Here is a 17,488-nt window from a genome sequence, read left to right as displayed (position 1 = left end):
GCCATTCAAGTCCAAACTAATTGACACTACCCCTCAAGGAACTCAGAGAAGATGTATCAGTCATTTCACATCAAGTCAGTCCTCTCTTGTGGCCTCAAGTCATTAGAAACTGCAATAGAACAAGTTGCAGCCAGGTCTTTTGTTACCAATAATTTTCATTGGCGGACTTATTCATTGCTTACCTTCTTGGGTCAAAATGTAATGTATAGTGGGAACCATCAAGAGCCACTTAATCAGGGTTTTTCCAAAAAAGATTGCCGAAGTCACAAATATCACTCAATTCAAAAATCAAGGTATTTTTGGGGCCCTCTTGTTCAGGGCTATTCAAAAACGTCTTCAGAAGACCAATTTTTGAAGTTCTTGTGTTTGCTCTTATTTCTGACCGTCAAGGGTGCACCAGATGAAAATCAGATTGTGTTGTAATTACAAATTACCCAGTCCGTGGCTTCGTGCCTCTTGATGATTCCCACTATACCAACCTCTGTTGTCCAACATGTTTCTTCCAAGTTGTTAAGTGGCTATCAATGCACCAAGAACCCTGCTCATCAAGAGAGTGAGTTTATCATTTGAACAACAAACATCATCACCTTGGATATCTTCCACAAAGCCAACTTACAATACTCCAATATCACAGCACTCCCATCTGTTTGGTACACAGAAGTTCTGTACTCTACCAGCCCTTTATGCTGCCCTACATGCCAAACCATCTGCCATCAACAAATGCCAGCCTTGCCAGAATCTCTTGATGATGATGAAAGCACACCACTTGGCCCTGATCTGTCCAATGGTGTACCTGGGCTGTATGAGCAGAGTTATTAGAACTTTACCCACAAACCTATGAATTTTTGATTCCCTGTGGCATCTTTGTTGCTCTTACAGACAACAACTGGGACAGCTTCATGGGAGACATGAAGTAGCCTGAATTCTCTGTCTTCAACTATCATAATTATCAAATAGTCCCACTTGCTCTTTGGGCTATAGTCTCTATTGGTCCAAGGTGGTAAGGCAAGTGGATGGTGTTCAAGGCATATGACTTTATGATGACCTCAAGAACAACAACCATGTCAGCTCTTTGGACAAGATCTCAGCCTGATCTTGAGCGCTCTGGATTTGACTAGTGTGCTTGTGTACTCACATACACATACATCTGAGAAACATTCAATCAAACCCAGCATAACCAAGATTAGTCACAAGAATCTGGACCTGCAAGGTTATATCCCTTTTGTCTCTGCCATGGACTTAGAAGGAGTCAAGGAACAAATTGAAGAAGACTTACTGCCACAAAAATTAAACTCAACTGCTGTTCAAGCCAATGTGAAGGGCACCAGGTTTGCCACTAGAAAGAACAAGGGGAACAAGGCAAAGAAAGCCTTTTCTTGTAAGTTTTTGTTTTTCTATTTCAATGATTCCACCTATCTCATATTATGCTAATGATATTTTTCTTATTGGGGTTTCTTAGATTTCAAATCAACTGAAACAGCATGAAGAGAAGCAAAGGAAATGTGAGATTGATATTTCACTTATGAACAATAGAGAATAAAGAGGAAAGAAAAAAAGTTCCCCCTACCTGAAACAGTGTGAAGCAAAGCAAAGCAAAGCTGAGGAAAGCAATCAACTTTCCTATGCTATGCCAGGCAGGTCATATGTGAAAACACAAGTTAAGCTATCACAGGTCAAACATGTTGCTAAGTGAGAGAAAGTCACACAGGACTTGACAAACAACAGAAAGTCTTGCAGGACTAAAAATCAAAGGATAATTTTTTTGCATAGGACATATCCCAAAAGTCGTCAGGTTCTCCAGTTAAAGCAATTAATGATCTTGAAAACACAGAAGACCATCTAACGGGGAAAAAGGCACAGAAGGCCTTTTCATCAACTTGTACATTATTCCACCTGTCCTCTTCATGTTGGCCTGACTGAGGTGTCTGCTCATTGGTGGTTTGCAAGTCATTGATCACCATGGTAGCAATGATCTTCCATTTGATTGTATGTGCTTGTGCCTTATCACAAGGAGCAAACAACTGACTTGTATATGAATACAGAAGTCCTTATAAGTTGTACCCTATCTCCACCTCTATATTGTACAATTTACTGACCTTATATCTCAGCTCCCCTTCCACCTGATGTGAAACTAATTATTTTGGAAAGCAATTGTGACAAGCCATGTTCCATGGAGGTAACAGATTTCCAGGCCAAACCAGTAAAGAACCCCCTGACCCTACACCTTTCTATCAAGTGACCAATGCCAGATTCTAGCCCTGTCAGATTGCTGTGTCTGTCACCTCATAAATATGTAGTAAGGCCAACTAGAAAAACTTCAAATGGTAAGAAAAGTGTGGTGAAAGGGAAAAAATTGAACAGATCTTACAAAATGAAGAAGTCAGACACCAAGAGGCCAGTACAGAGGTTCAGGCTAAGGCTAACCCCAAAGGCAGGAAGAGAAGAGTGTTTGACACTTAGTTGTGGCTGCTTTCTTCATTTCTTTGTTTGTTTAGTAACAGCAAACAGATTAAAACAATGATCATGATTGCAAAGGTAAGTGTCATCAATAATTTATTCTCTCTTATTTTTTTTCTTTGTATCATGTGTTGTGATTTTATGGTGGCCTTGATGAAATACACAGTGGCCAATTAAGTGGTTAAAACCTTTTTGTGCTTGGTATATACGTACTGTGAGACAATGAGAACACACCCTTTGCCTTGTTTCCCCTGCCAAAACAGTATGTAGCAAAGATTATGTGCATTTATATACTTGATTTGAGTACCCTAATTAAGTCAAAACTTACTCAATTCATCAAAATTCCACACTTGTTTGCATTAGCAGTGCTGTAAATTTTGTAACTTTATGGATGATGCACGTGTTACACACTGGCCACGCTCAATCATGCTTCAAAGTAACTTTTACAAAAATCTGACATAACAAAGAGATTGTATTGCTTTGAAATGTCTCATCTAATGAAGGTATACAATGTTTGTTCTGGAAATTTCCACACAACTTTTTCCAGAACACCAGAAGCCTCATGATGTTCTGGAAAACACACAGTGTTGGTTATTCAAAGCTTCAGAACACCATAAGGTCAGAACACACCCAAAAAAAACTTCTGGTGTTCAGGGAAACCCATTCTGTAAATTTTCAGAACCATATTTGTATACATACCCTAAATTTTGATTAGTTTGAAGTTGGAATTCTTTGATTGACCTATCATGATTCAAAAAAGCCTAAAACGTTGATTAATTGACCTAGATATAAAAAAAGGAACAAACACAAGAAAATTGAAAATCACGATGATTTTTTTTTTTGTTTCCGTTCATGTACATTCTATGGTTCTCATTTCACATGGTGTGTGAAGTGAGTAGAGCATCCCCAGCCGCGCTGTAAATCGGTAACATGCAGAGGGTTGCACAGATTGTTTAAGGAACCGTTTGAGGTATGAAATTTGAAGCATGTACAGCTGTGGTTCCCTACAGTTCAACTTGTAGCATAATGTGTTATGGCTTAGATGATTATTGATGTGCATGATGTACGGAGAGCCCAATTGTACAAGTTGGAGTTTATGGGAGAAGTGAGGTACAGAAGGATTTAGGGTGTGAGTAGAAAAAGAAGATGTTTGGCCTATTTCAACTTGCACGTAGAGAATTGCCCAAGCTGGGTATGTATGTGCTTGGGGGTAACAGCTGTGGATAAAAGTACCCCAAATGTACGTACGGCACGGTTTACGGCACACGGCTGGGGATGCTCTTAGTAGGGGTTGGTTGTTCCATCTGGCGTTGGAGGCTTTTGGACGTCAAGTTGAGTTGAGTTTGATTTTTTTGGGTCAAATATACCGTGACCAAGTGTGACTTTCACTTGAGATAAAGCATGCATTAGCCAATTGTTGAATTTAACGATTTGCCAATGCGAAAAAAGTTAACTACCGCGGGGCTGATTTTTCACCAGTGGGGGAAAGGCCCCGCATTTGCTTTAAATTTTGACCTACCGCGATTTACCGCACGAGATGCTCATCCGTAGTTAAGCTTAGTTCAAGCTTTATAAACAGCATACCATTGCGGTTTTCATCGTTTGTCTCCTTATCGAAACTGGCGCTGTGTCATACTCTTTGTCACATCAAAGTTCGAAATCTGTTAATGTTAATTATCAGCTTTATAAGATGAGTCTTGCATGAAGCAAAGACTGAATGCGTGTGTGTACCTTTCATGATGGAAAGGTAGGGAAAGATAGAGTGGGCGCTGTGTAAGGAAAAAGAAATGGTACAAAACGATTGAATATACAACACCGATATTTTGTAACTTTGTCTGCGCCTCCGAGTCTTAAAGATTGAAAAATTTGAACACTCCTCGTCTTTCCTCGTGTGCATACCAAGCCACCATTGAATTTCTTCATCGCTTGTCTGCCACGGACTGCAATATGTATTCCGCTCTTGTTTATAAACATCGCCATGTGTCGCGACTCCTATGGAACTATGATTTTTTATCTGCCAGTCGTGTAACTCCGCAGTCCAATAAAATAAAAGACCCAATGATCGATCATCGAGATTCAGATTCGTCCTGATTGAAATATTGCCCACTGTTTGAATCACATTAGGAGACCGATTACTTTCTCAACCGTTTTTATCTGCAAAAAGATGTGGGATCATTCTGACTGGAATTCGAACGAAGACCTCTCTCTTCCCTCGTATGTCACTTCACCCGTCTCTTCGACATTACGTCGCATGATGACTGCGTAAAGAGCTGAATTATTCTGTCTTCCTTATTTCTCAGTGATGAAGAGAATTCTATCGATGACGGACATTCCCCTTGTTGGTGATCCTTTGATTGGATGAAAAGCGACCTTATTCATTCTATGTACACACCACAAATGGGTTGTACTGAAGTTGACAACTCTCCTGATCTTTCTGTTTGACCACCACGATCAGCTTCTGCCTCTCATCGCGGCGGAAAAGGAACGGCGTACACTCCGTCTTTCCCAAGGTTTCGATTGAAAATGAGGGCACTTATATTGGGAGAGCGCTCACGACCATTAATACCCGAAATATGTATACCATCCAATGAAGACGACTCGAATGCTTCTCAAAGTGTACCAAATGGCAAACACTTCAGCGATACCCCTCGACTCCTAAACAGAGAAGATGATAGCGATGGGTATGCAAGCCCTGTAAATCGCTCAGAATGCAATCTCTCGTCTGGGACCGCATCGAACTTGAGCGTCAATATTCAAACACCTCGCGATCAACCTTTCAAGGATTATGTATCTGATTCACACCCAACTTGCGCTAAACGGAACTCCATCTTCAAAAAGGTTGCCCGATCAGTCACTCGAAGTAATCGGGCTTTTACACGCCCTCTTAGTTCCATCAGCGCTGAGACCCCACCACAACCACCTCACGGGACGATTAAGTGTAGGTGATCTGATTGATTCAAAAGAGGTTCTTTTCATGATGATTAATGAACCGTGGCACGTCTCTTCTGGGTTATATCTCATTTCTCTATGAAAGCGGAAGAAGACTTGAAAGAAAACCTCCCCAATCCTTTCTATCGAGCATCCTCACAAGCCGAAATACGTCACCAGTCATCCCGATCGAGCTTGCCAGCCTTGACTTTAGGCAGTCTTCTAGACAGTGCTGATTTCCAAGAGGAGTTGAGAATCTTTGAAAATTTTTGAGTAATCTATTGCTTCTTCAAGATCCTCGATCCGTGTCTCAAACGGCAAGGACATGGGAAAGGGCTTCATACCGATATCAAGAATGGACGTTCCTATCAGTTTCTTCCTTCTGTGCCAAAGAACATTTTTTATACCTTCGTTTAATAGATTTCATTCATTCAATATTGCAAAGACTTTGCAATGAGTGACCTACCACTCACCAGCTGCTTTGTATTTTTGGTCTATACACATTGACAATTTGTCCTTAAAACTTTAATAGAAACCTCTACAGGCGTCAAAGCTTACAAGGGGCACATGTTTTTTATCTAATGACAACGCATTAGTTGTACTTCAAATAATCACTTTTCACAGGGAACCAGTTAGCCGCCAAGCTGCGTCACAAAAATGAGTGATTGCTGCGACTGTTGTCAGGGGTGAAGGATGAATTTCTTGCGGTTTACAATGATCCTACGAATGAGCAGGCGGTCGCTTGCGATCATGCGAGTCCATCACTTACGCTTCCCTCCACCTGCCGCCATCCTTCGATGGCGGAGGAAAGCTGCTACAGTGGGCTAAACTCTGAGCGTTTGGCAAGTCTTTTTGGGCCGTAGCGTCCAGTACAACTTCGTTGCCCTGCACTACTGAGTCCTCAAGCTCAAGGTAGGAAGCCTAATCGCGATGTGCATTGCTGCACATACTCTTGGAAAGGATCTGTGAAGATGAACCATGTCTTTTGCTTTCGGACGTCGAGGGCGTGCGAAGTTGCTTGTTTGCCACGGTTGCCACTCTATCTTTGCCATTGTGCATGTAGAATGAGATAAAACTGATAAAACGCCGCACCGTCTCGCGGCGCCGAAGAAATTTGTCATCTGGGAGACCTGAACGCGATTCAAATCCTAAACTTTACAATCCCATTCCGAACAAAATAATTTCCGTCGCCTGAAGAATTGTTATTACAAACAGAGTGCCTACAACTTTCCAAGCTGCAAAAGATGTGGGATCAGTACGATTGGATATCCTGTGAAGACCTGATTCTTCCCTCGTAAGTTTCTTCACTGGTCCCTCTGAAATGACCACGCATTATGGCTGCGTGGAGGGCTGAAATACTGTCTTTCTGATGCTCCAGTGTTGAGGAAGCTTACACCGACAGTGTTAATTTCCAGTGTTAGTCATTTTTCCATCCAAGAAGGAACGATCTTTCTCACTCTACATAAGGAATGCATTTTACTGGAGTGGAAGAATCTTGTGGTCTAATAAAATATCTTTTTGACCAACACTTTCAGCTTCCACCCCTCGTCATGGCGACAAAAGAACGTCAGACACCACCTACTTCCCCAAATTCCGAACCAAAATTAAAGCACTTCTATCTGGAGGTCGCTCACAGCCATCAGGACGGGAACAATCAAAAAAATGCATACAGAACACTCGATAGCTTCTCAGAGAATGCTCAATGGCGCAAATTTCATATATTCACCATCTTACCCGAAAAGCGAGGTTGGTGGGAACCGGTGTGCAACTCCTGCGGAGAGTTCCGGAAGTAATTTCACCTCTACCAACGCGTTTGACACGCACTCGAACATTCAAGCATCGGGTGATCAAACTCACCAGAATCATCTAGCCGACGCACAGCCAATTTCTAATAAGCGAAACTCCATATTACAAAAGGTTGTGCAAGGAGCCCGATGGAGTAAGGGAGCTGTTGCTCGCCCTGTTTCCATCCAAGCCGGTACAGCTACACCACAACCACTTCACGGAATGAAGCTATATGCGTAACATATTTGACTCCAAGGGGGGAAGTATCACCATGTACTTAATGGAATCACGCACAAAACTATTTAACTAGGCCCTTGAAATTAAAAACCACATTCCCAAACCACATTCTACTCACACCCCACAGGGAAGTCAGTGGTACATAATAATACTGGCTATAATAATAATGATTAACAACAATAAAGAAACTGAAACAATAATGTGTCACAGAAAAAGAACAATAATGTCTTGCTCACAAGTTTTAAATAAACCAAAAAAATGTGAGTAACCAGGGTGAAGTCTTAAGAGGGAGGGTTTTAAAACTTCTACATATGAATAAATGTTTGAGTGAACGAATTTGGAAATATATGGATAATGCAGGATTTTGACTAAAATGGAAAAGCACCTTTATAAAGGTGAACACAAAAGCTTCAGCTTTCAAGTGTTGACGAGACACTGAGCTGAGAAGACTAGAGCACGAAGCTCACAAACCTTTATAAAGGTGAACACAAAAGCTTCAGCTTTCAAGTGTTGACGAGACACTGAGCTGAGAAGACTAGAGCACAAAGCTCACAAGCCTGATGAAGACAAGACAAATAAAACTTCAGATAATTTCCTTCGACAAGCAGCAAACACAATACACACCTTTATAAAGGTGAACACAAAAGCTTCAGCTTTCAAGTGTTGATGAGACACTGAGATGAGACTAGAGCACGAAGCTCACAAACCTGACGAAGACGAGACAAATAAAACTGAGACAGTAACACAAAGAAAAAGAAATTATAAGGCCAGAATAAGAAAAAGAAGAACGAGCTTAGTGAACACGTGTAAAGCAATAGTAAAAGATAATACCTTACCTTCAGATAATTTCCTTCGACAAGAAGGGAAAATCATCTGAAGGCAAACAGAGGCTGGTATATAAGAGAAATTACACAGTCTCGAATAACAAGTTCAGAAAACACTTTCTCACACAAATGATCACGATAACTTTCTAAATCAATTGAGGACACTTTGACTTTCTCATGTCATCACAATCTAGTCCTTGAAAATACTTTTAACACTACACCCATGAGAAAACAGTTGGTTGAATGCAATCAGTTCTTGAAGATAGAATCAATTGAAAAGAAACTTAAATAATCTTGAACTAAATATCGTGACTGATAAGTTCTTGACCGTCCGTGATTCAATTTAACACCTTATTTCAACAGATAATGGGGGAAAATTGGTAAAGAGGAAAAGATGGTGAAATTGAATTGGATGGTAAGCTGCAATGATGTCATATAAGAAAGTTGAATAATCATTCAAACCACCCAAAAATATACACAAGTCTTTCCAAAGTACCCTCATTCTTGAAATTTCAATCAGTAAATCACTGGTGACCTACAACTATTTAAAATAACCACAGCACATCTCTCCTGTATATCTTTGTTTGAACAAGGAAAGAAAGAGAGAAAACATCCGCAATCCTTTCTACCAAGTGCCCACTCAAGAAGTCCCACTGCATCACATGTCTGTCCAAGCTCACCAATAACAGTAACCTCTAGACAGCCCTTGGCTTGAAGACTTTTGATACACTTGAAACATATACTGCTTTATTAAGATGCTTCATTGGCTTAATCTTTAAGAGGGGGTTTATTATGGACTCCAAATGTTGTTGTTCTCATAATTCACTGCTTCATGAGCACAAGAACAATTTGTACAGCTTGGTTACTTAGGAAAAAGATCCAATTGAATATTGAAAGTATCATGAAGTGGGTATCTCACCATGTCCACACAAAACAAGAACAATGCACATGTTCTGGCCAGGTCCTAGCACTTGACTGTTTGCAGGCCCTGCTGAAGGGCCACCAATTTTCCAGTGGTAGCCCGTCAAATGGCCAATATTTGAGCGCCAGATGAAGGTTGACCCGCTATGGCTTCCAAATTGAGCACAGTCTCTCAGCTGAGTACTCAGAATCAGTTCATGAGTCCCTGCATACTCAGAACAGCTCAGAACCTTGTCCAAAATTCTGGATCAGTAGGCTACAAGGCATACCACTGAGGATCAGCTGAGGGGCTGAGATGAAGTGAGCAGATGGGCCAGCCCTCCCTCAGGCTTATTTGCTAAGGAATGAAGCCCAAGGAAGACCTAGTCCATCCGCTCAGTTCCTGTTGATCATGTAATCAGCTGACAAACATGAAGAAAACAGGAAGAAAACAAAAGAATTTGGAAGTAAAATTGAACAAATGTTAAAAAAACTAGAAAATTTCAATACTCACCCCAATGGGAGCATCTGTTTTTGCCCCTGTGCTTGTTCTCAGACCCCTCATCTAAAACAATTGTATTTGGTTGTTCTGCTTCAACTTGAATGTTGAATACGTTTGAAATCAAAAGTGCATCTATATGACCGCTCTCAGTATCATCCTCTTGTCCTTATTCCTACTCCACTTCATCTTTTCCATGACTTTGAGATGTAATTTGGAAAATTTAGATGCTAAACAAATAATTTGCACCCACACCACCAACATATTTACCTCGGATTACAAAATCCGAGGTATCCTCGGATGCAAAACCTCGGACAGAAGCTTCCCAAGGTTTTGATCCGAGGTAATTCTCAGGGCAAAAAAATACCTCGGGCAAATACCTTGGACAAGGTTTGTCCGGGAATTTGCCTCCGATGATGCCTCGGATTTCTCAACCCGAGGCATCTATGCTGGCAGTGCCATAATCACATGTTAACTGAGAGGGAGAGACCTAAACCTAAAATGTGCACACCAACCCCAAAATTGACCACAAAAGGCCTGCAATTGGGCCCCACTCACCACATGAGTCAGTGCCAATGGATGCCCTGAATACCAGCTGTGCCGCTGTTGGATCCATAAAACAATGTGTCTAGTAGGACTTGAACCCACAACCCTCTTGCTCCAGATGTGTGTTCTAACCATGGACTCCACATGCAATGTTGTGTTGCATTGGGGGCTGCAACACACTGTTGCACACTTGGGGATTATACATGCCCTGCGTGTACAAGTCAAAATTGATGGCAACAACTTATGGTGCCCTGCAACTTGCACACAGGTCAAGTGCAACATTAGAAAATACACATGCAAAAGCTCACCTTCTGTATGCAACATATCACCCTTGGACTGCAACAACTCAACCCTTGACTTGATCAAGATCTGTTGTATCACGGTCAGCCAAGAAAATTCTACCATTCAACATTGATGTTGAAATCTTTCCACAGTTGAAGAATTGATGAAGACGGTGCATCAGTTGAAGTAGTTTTTTTGGAATTTCATGTACCAATCCCCTATTGAACATCCTAATATACCTTCTCCTGGTGCCCAGAATTGCTAATATGAAGTTTGGGACATGTTTGCACTACACAAAATGTCATCTTTACCGGGCGGTAAAGAAAACTACTGACATAGAAAAGTCCTGAGGCAACAGGAAGAGAGCTAAAAATCTGAAAAAATATGCACCTTGTTCCTAGATGTTGGGGCGTCATGACGAGTATTTTTTTGTATTTTACACACCAATATTGGTTAATGTACTAACAATAAAGGCTGAGAATCATCAAAAACCCACCTGTAACAATACCTGAAATTTGGCCCTTGACTTTGAAGACAGGATTTTGGAATCTTCAAACATCAATAACTTTTGCGGTTCTGAATCAAATCACTCGATTTGAAGTGCATTAAAAAGGTGAGCCTTTCCTCTACATTTTTCATTGAGACATCACATCTGTAGCTGGTCTAAAAAAGTTCCTACAGAGCTATTCATACAGAAGTGTTTGAGCATATGTAGAGTGTTTAAATGACTAGATAGCACCTTACTAGCATTATGAAGTGTGAAGGAGAATAGTTCAGCTTTTGAATGAACCAGAAATCGAGTTATTTGGAGCAGAATTGCAAAAGTTATTGAAGTTTTTAGACCACAAAATATTGCCTTCATACTCATGACCCAAATTTCAGGTATTGTTACATGTGAGTTTTTGATGATTTTCAGCGTTTATTGTTAGTACATAAACCAATATCTGTGTGTAAAATACAAAAAAATACTCATCATGACGCCCCAAGATCTAGGAACAAGGTGCATATTTTTTCAGATTTTTAGCTCTCTTCCTGTTTCCTCAGGACTTTTCTATGTCAGTAGTTTTCTTTACCGCCCGGTAAAGATTACATTTGGTGTAGTGTTGGTAAAAGAAAATCATTAGTCAGTTTTTGTCAATTGTATGGGTCAAAGTCTTAAATTCAGTAAAGAAAGGGTTGTTATGTTTGAAATGATGACTACTTCTTGTGTAACCTCATAATCAGCATTATAAACAAACAGTCAAAGAGGTCTTTCTGCATGCCTTCAAAAACAAAACACATGTATGACCAAACCAAAAAGGCATCCATGAGGAGTGAGTTCAATGGTAAACTAATCAAATGAGAGCCTTCTTACCTTTTCTACAACCCTATAGGAATTGTTGTCTCCTCTCAAAATAATATCAGAATGAACAATAATCCAATCACCAAAAGGCACAAAACCCAATGACGAACAAGCTTAAATCAGTGGTCACTGTAAATTCATTCTTCTTTTTTAAAAGGATATGAATCATTTACTAGAATCTTGAGTGGGAGATTCTTCAATACTATCTAAAACATGCCATACCTAAGATGAATGCACAGAAAAGTTTTGAGATTTAAGTTGATGATTTAAGATACAAAAAATTCAAATGAATATCAAACATATACTTGCTAAAGTGCTTCCAGGACTACATAATCTTAAAGATAGACCTAAGAAAGAAGGTTTGGAATCAGTGTGCTGGAAGCAGGGGATAGGTTAAGCTGTTGTGGTTGGTCAAGGATTAATTTGTAGCAGTTGAAGGGTTGATAGTTGTATGTTTTGACATCATTCCTGGTATTTGTTTTGAAATCATTGACATAAAACAAAAATCAATACTTGCCAATTTGGTTATTTGTTCTTAATACTGTTGAATAGGTCTTAGTGCCCATTTATAATATGTTCTACTGTTTGTTGACTCACTTTCTGCTATAATGTTTTTTATTGTTGAATTTGTTGAAGTTTTTTTCTTACATTTCTCATTTCTTGTCAGACTTTCTCATTTCCAAGTTCTATTGTCATCACTTTTATTTCAGTCCATAAAATTCTATCATTGGAGTAAATTAGAATAATACTACTGAGTATAAAAATTGCAAAAAGATATTCACATTTCTTCATTTTTAGACATAGTTTCAATTTCTCTTGTTGTAGGGATATCTTCTGGCATAGGTTATGGTGAGTTTGAAAGATAAAGAAATCAATGATGTGAGATTCAGACAGACCACTGGACAAAGTGACAAATAAACATGTGAAAAAGGTACACAGTAAAGTCAAATATTGTTTGTAGCATATATGTAATCAATATGTGATGGCCAAAGCAAATGTGCAGTAAAGTTGTGCCAACATAGAAAGGGATTTATGAATTTACATTCACTCAACTCTAAGTATGGTCCACAATATTAAGGATTTACTTTGAACTGAAATTGATTGGCAAATAATTCAGGTTTTATAAAATGGTGTATGACAAATATGTGGAATTATTCACTGGTGAGAGGAGCTGGGAAGAGAACAAACAAGACTTTGAAGTCAAACTGCCATAGGACGACAAGATTTTGGCTGGTATACCTGCAGCAGTGCTTCATGAGGAATCTTTGGTCAACAATTGAATGTACAAAAAACTTTATCTTTGAAACCCATCAAACATTGATTTCAGTTGTATTCCCTCTTATCAAACATCACAATTTCCTTTGTAAACTGTCTCTACCTTCTTGCAATATGATGATCAAGTATGGTTCAGGGTGAAATTTCATTGAAAGTGAGCTTGATTGGGCCCCTGTCCAATTTTGCATGGCTTTTTTTGTGTATACAAATGCTGAGTAGGCCCTGCCCAGTGAGGTAGCAGGTGACCTGGCTTGCGGATTTACAAACCCAGTGTGGGCAGCCATCACAGGCTGACCATTATCTGGTCCTCAAACATTGGCCATCTGGCAGGCTACCACTGGCAAATTTGTGGCCCTTTAGCAGGGCCTGCAGACAGTCAAGTGCTAGGACCTGGCCAGAGACTGCCTTTCTATGCAGATGAGAACTTTTGTTGGGAAACCAAGGTAGCCTGACATTGGCCAAAACCTCTGGTGGTGTAATGCTGACAACTTTTGTTGGCCCACTAAGACCACCTGACAACAGCCAAATAGATCCATGGTGTACATGCCTTGGTACATTATGTACCAAGGTATGTACAGTACTGGTATTGGTACAGTACAGTATAGTACCTATTTTTTACAGCACAGTATCTAGTAGTACAGTACCTAGGAATTCATTACTGTACTCCAGGGCCCAAAATTCAGTGTCGTTTTCTTAGGTACTGTAATCGGTACAGTATCTCCCTCACATGTACTGTACTGGTACCAAAATGGCGGGTACCTACAATACCGGTACTATACTGCTATAGTACTGGTATTGCCAACCTTATCCCTTTACATTTTCCATCCCGTTTCCTCATTACACCACCCTCCACGCAAGGAGGCAACCGATCAATGAAGATATTGTCAGATTGGTGAGTCATCCATCCCTCTAGTCTTGATTCCGCTCATTTGATCTGATTTCCCACTTTGTATTACACCTTGCTTCCCTAATCAATGGATTTAATTTTGGCAGGAGCAATCTAGGCCTGGGTCTATGGAAACATGTTGCCATATTGGTGGCCACCGGGCTATCTATCATGTTAAAAGGGTATGCCCTATTACTTTAGTATTCAGATTATATTCTCCCAATCTCAATTTTATTTTATTTATTAACATTCACTTTCCATTTCTTTTTGTTTCCCTTTGATTCCGCTATTCTTTCAGCTTTTGCTTGATTCCTATAGCAGCATCACTATCTTCTGTCATGTCATCCTCCCAAGCCAGTGTTTGTCATAATTCCCGGCCTTCTCCAGCTAGGAAACATCACAACTTGATCACTTCTCCTGCGGACTCACGCCGTACCGTTCAACGCCAAGATGACGACTCTCAATCTGAGTCATCGGTATATCAGCCAACTCCTACAACTAGTACAAAGCGCAAATGCACCAATTGCACCAAGGACAAGGCTTCTTCAGAGGAAGAAGCCTCACCACAGCCACCCCAATGTTGCCGCAAAATACCTCGCACAACCACCTCAGCTACAAAGAAGTGTTCCAAACGTTCTAAGCAGCCTACCAAACCAAGTGATGGAGACGCAAACATTCAGGCTCAGGGTGGTGTAAAGCTCACAATCGACTTGGTTCAAGATTCCGAAGATGAGAACAAGAAGGTAGAGAAGAAGCCTGCAAAACCGCGTCTATTCAATCCTATCCGCGAATATTTTGAACCTGTGATCACCATAATTAATGTATGTGCCATTTTGTTCTGCTTTATCATGATTTTTGTTGTACAACAAAGTTTTAAATCTTTTGTTCTAATGATTTCAATATGATTATGGCAGGCAAAAGGAAAGGCAGTGACAGCCTTTCCGTGCAAGTGGTGGTGCGTCAATGTTGCCAGTGCTCCGTCTTCTAGTATCAATCTGCTAGCCCACCGAGACGGATCCACACAAGACGGGAAGTCAGGGAAGCCAGGTTGTCAGAAATGCTCTAAAGCCATCACCAAAGGCTGTAAACTTCCACTGACAGTATATGAACAGCGAACTGAAGATGGCAATGCGAACAAAGGCCAGAATTTGATGCTCACCTTTGCTCAGACAGTACTCAAGTACAACAATCAAATCCTCAATCAGCTGTTGGGGATGTGGGTCATCAGGACGGCACTACCATGGAGGCAAATGGACGACCCATATCTACGGGCAGACTTTTGATATGCAAATCCAAAGGCCCATCTATTTGGTCGAGGGTGGGTTTCGAAGTTTGCACACAAGGCCTATCACGCCATGCGCTCATCTGTGATTGATGAACTAAAGGTGAAGTCCAATTTGTATCTATATTCATATTGCATTTTTTCATTTTTCTGATTCTTCTTTCCTTTGTCTTCCTGGTCGCTTAAAAGCTCATTTGGGCTTATCCATGACGCATGGACAACCCCAGGCAATTGTTATGGTTTCTTAGGTGCCAGTGTGACATTCGTCACAAAGGACTGGACCTACATCACCAGGCACTTTTTGTTGAATTTAATTGTCTGGCATCACAAAGGTGATTGGCTAGCTGAGCCATTGATCAACCTCCTGATCAAGCATGGCCTTCATACTAAGATGAGTCTCAATCTTTTTTTTTTTTTTTTTTGTCTTTCTAATTGATCCTTTTTCTTTATCTATATGTTAGCTCAAACCCACGATTCTGGAAGCAATAACAATACTCTTGCTGAAGCCATGAATATACAGATCAGCAAACACTGTGAAGCAAACAATGCAGTCTTCAAATGGAATCACAAGACCAACCGTGTTTGATGTGTGTGCCATAAGCTGGCCCTAGTTGTTAATGCGGGCCTTCAGGCCCTTGGTATACAGGCACCACCGCCACCTCTTGTGAAATCCACAATGCTTGGCAATTTCCCAGTTCCAACCACCACATTACAATCTATTGCTGAAGAAGACAAAACAGCTGATGTTGGCCTTGAAGATGCGTCTGAAGAAGAAGCTGAAGAGGTTGATGATTCTGATCTTCAGCCTGCTTCTGAAACTCCCAACTGGTATGGGTTGATTGATGGACCTCATGAGATTCATCCCCCGACTATCAAACCCTTGGCCAGAAATCAAAACGCAGCAAACACAGTGGACTCGCTAATGACAAAGGTAAGACTTCCAAAACCTGCTTTTCTAATTTCTATATTCATCTTTACAAACATTTATTGCTGACCATTACAATATACCTTACATTAGCTTGATGTTGTATGATGCAAGATTGGTGGCTCTGCAGTCATGTGCTGCCTGTTTGATGCTGTCAGCCAAGCACTCTTATCTGAAAAACTCCCAAGGCCAATTCCTGGGTACGTTATATGGTGGAACATCAAGCTCCAATGCTGGAGCCGGTTATATAACGCGCACGAGGTAAGTCATTCATTTTTGAACCATTGACTTCATTACTTCATTGACAAATCTGACATACATTTCAGGTGATCGATCACATCTTAAAAGAAGACCAGATGGAGTTGCCCAGGGGTGGATCAAGCCAAGTGGGAGAGACACCCCTACCACCAGATGTGCACCGACCTCAAGGAGTCTTTAATAAAGTGATGATTTCGCCAGATGAGTGGCAACAAGTACGGGATCTGATCAAAGTTCTCCAGGTAAGTATTTCTTTGACCACATTTGTTTTCATCACTCTAACAATGTTGATAAACTTATGTAGGAGTTTGAAAACTTGACTAAATTCTTTGAGCAAAAAGGACCCACTGGATCCCTCGTCATACACGAGTATGTCAAGCTCAAGAAGCTGCTGCAGAAGAACATCAACACAACACATTCACGTGCTGAGCCACTGTTCCCATTGTATCATGCAATGTTGGTTCAAGTCAAGGCCTTTCTAAAGGAGGCGCTTGAATCCCACTCTCTCATTCTAGCAAATATCCTCCATCCAAGTTTGCGACTCGACTACTTTGAATTCGCTTTTGGAGAATCATCTGAAGAAGCAAGCCTTGCTAAAGATCTCATTGAAACAGCTTACGGCGACAAGAAGACCAAATTAGAGATTGATGGAGCGTACAAGCCTATTACATCTAACACACTGTCAATGGTAAAAGTTTAGGCAATGCAGAGGATGATGAAGAGTTTTGAAAACATGAAGCCAAGAATCGACACAACACACAAACTCCGTTCATACTTGGAGATGGCAGAGGAGCCGGCATCAGAATTGGCAAGAATCTCCATCTAGCTTTGGAATGGTGGAAGACAAGTCCCTAATGTTGTTTCTTATAATTCTTCAAGATGTTAATATCTCATCAATTTCTGTAGGTAAATGAAGGGAAATACCCCATCCTAAGCTGCCTTGCCCAAGATTACTTGGCCATCAGTGGCACCTCTTGTGCTGTTGAACATTGCTTCTCGTGCACGGCAGATATCTGCACTAGAGATCAAAGTTCTCTCAACCCACGGCCAATCGAACGCTTG

The 17,488-nt window shown here is 40.7% G+C and overlaps 2 protein-coding genes across 2 annotated transcripts; both read left to right on the top strand.

The window, feature by feature from the left end:
* Positions 1-7,047: 7,047 nt before the first annotated feature.
* MELLADRAFT_111281 (uncharacterized protein) lies at positions 7,048-7,410 on the top strand (the record flags this gene model as incomplete). The annotated part of the gene is made up of 1 exon (XM_007415645.1): positions 7,048-7,410. One exon carries the CDS (start codon positions 7,048-7,050, stop codon positions 7,408-7,410), a length of 363 nt encoding a protein of 120 aa, XP_007415707.1.
* Positions 7,411-14,132: 6,722 nt separating this feature from the next.
* MELLADRAFT_92753 (uncharacterized protein) lies at positions 14,133-14,838 on the top strand (the record flags this gene model as incomplete). Its single annotated transcript, XM_007415646.1, has 3 exons — positions 14,133-14,143; positions 14,260-14,782; positions 14,833-14,838. 3 exons carry the CDS (start codon positions 14,133-14,135, stop codon positions 14,836-14,838), a joined length of 540 nt encoding a protein of 179 aa, XP_007415708.1.
* Between the last annotated feature and the right edge of the window lie 2,650 nt (positions 14,839-17,488).

This window comes from Melampsora larici-populina (assembly GCF_000204055.1).
Source record: "Melampsora larici-populina 98AG31 unplaced genomic scaffold MELLAscaffold_52, whole genome shotgun sequence".
Taxonomy (NCBI): Eukaryota; Fungi; Basidiomycota; class Pucciniomycetes; order Pucciniales; family Melampsoraceae; genus Melampsora; species Melampsora laricis-populina.
Note: the sequence above shows the minus strand (reverse complement) of the source record. Positions and strands in the feature narration are given on the sequence as shown.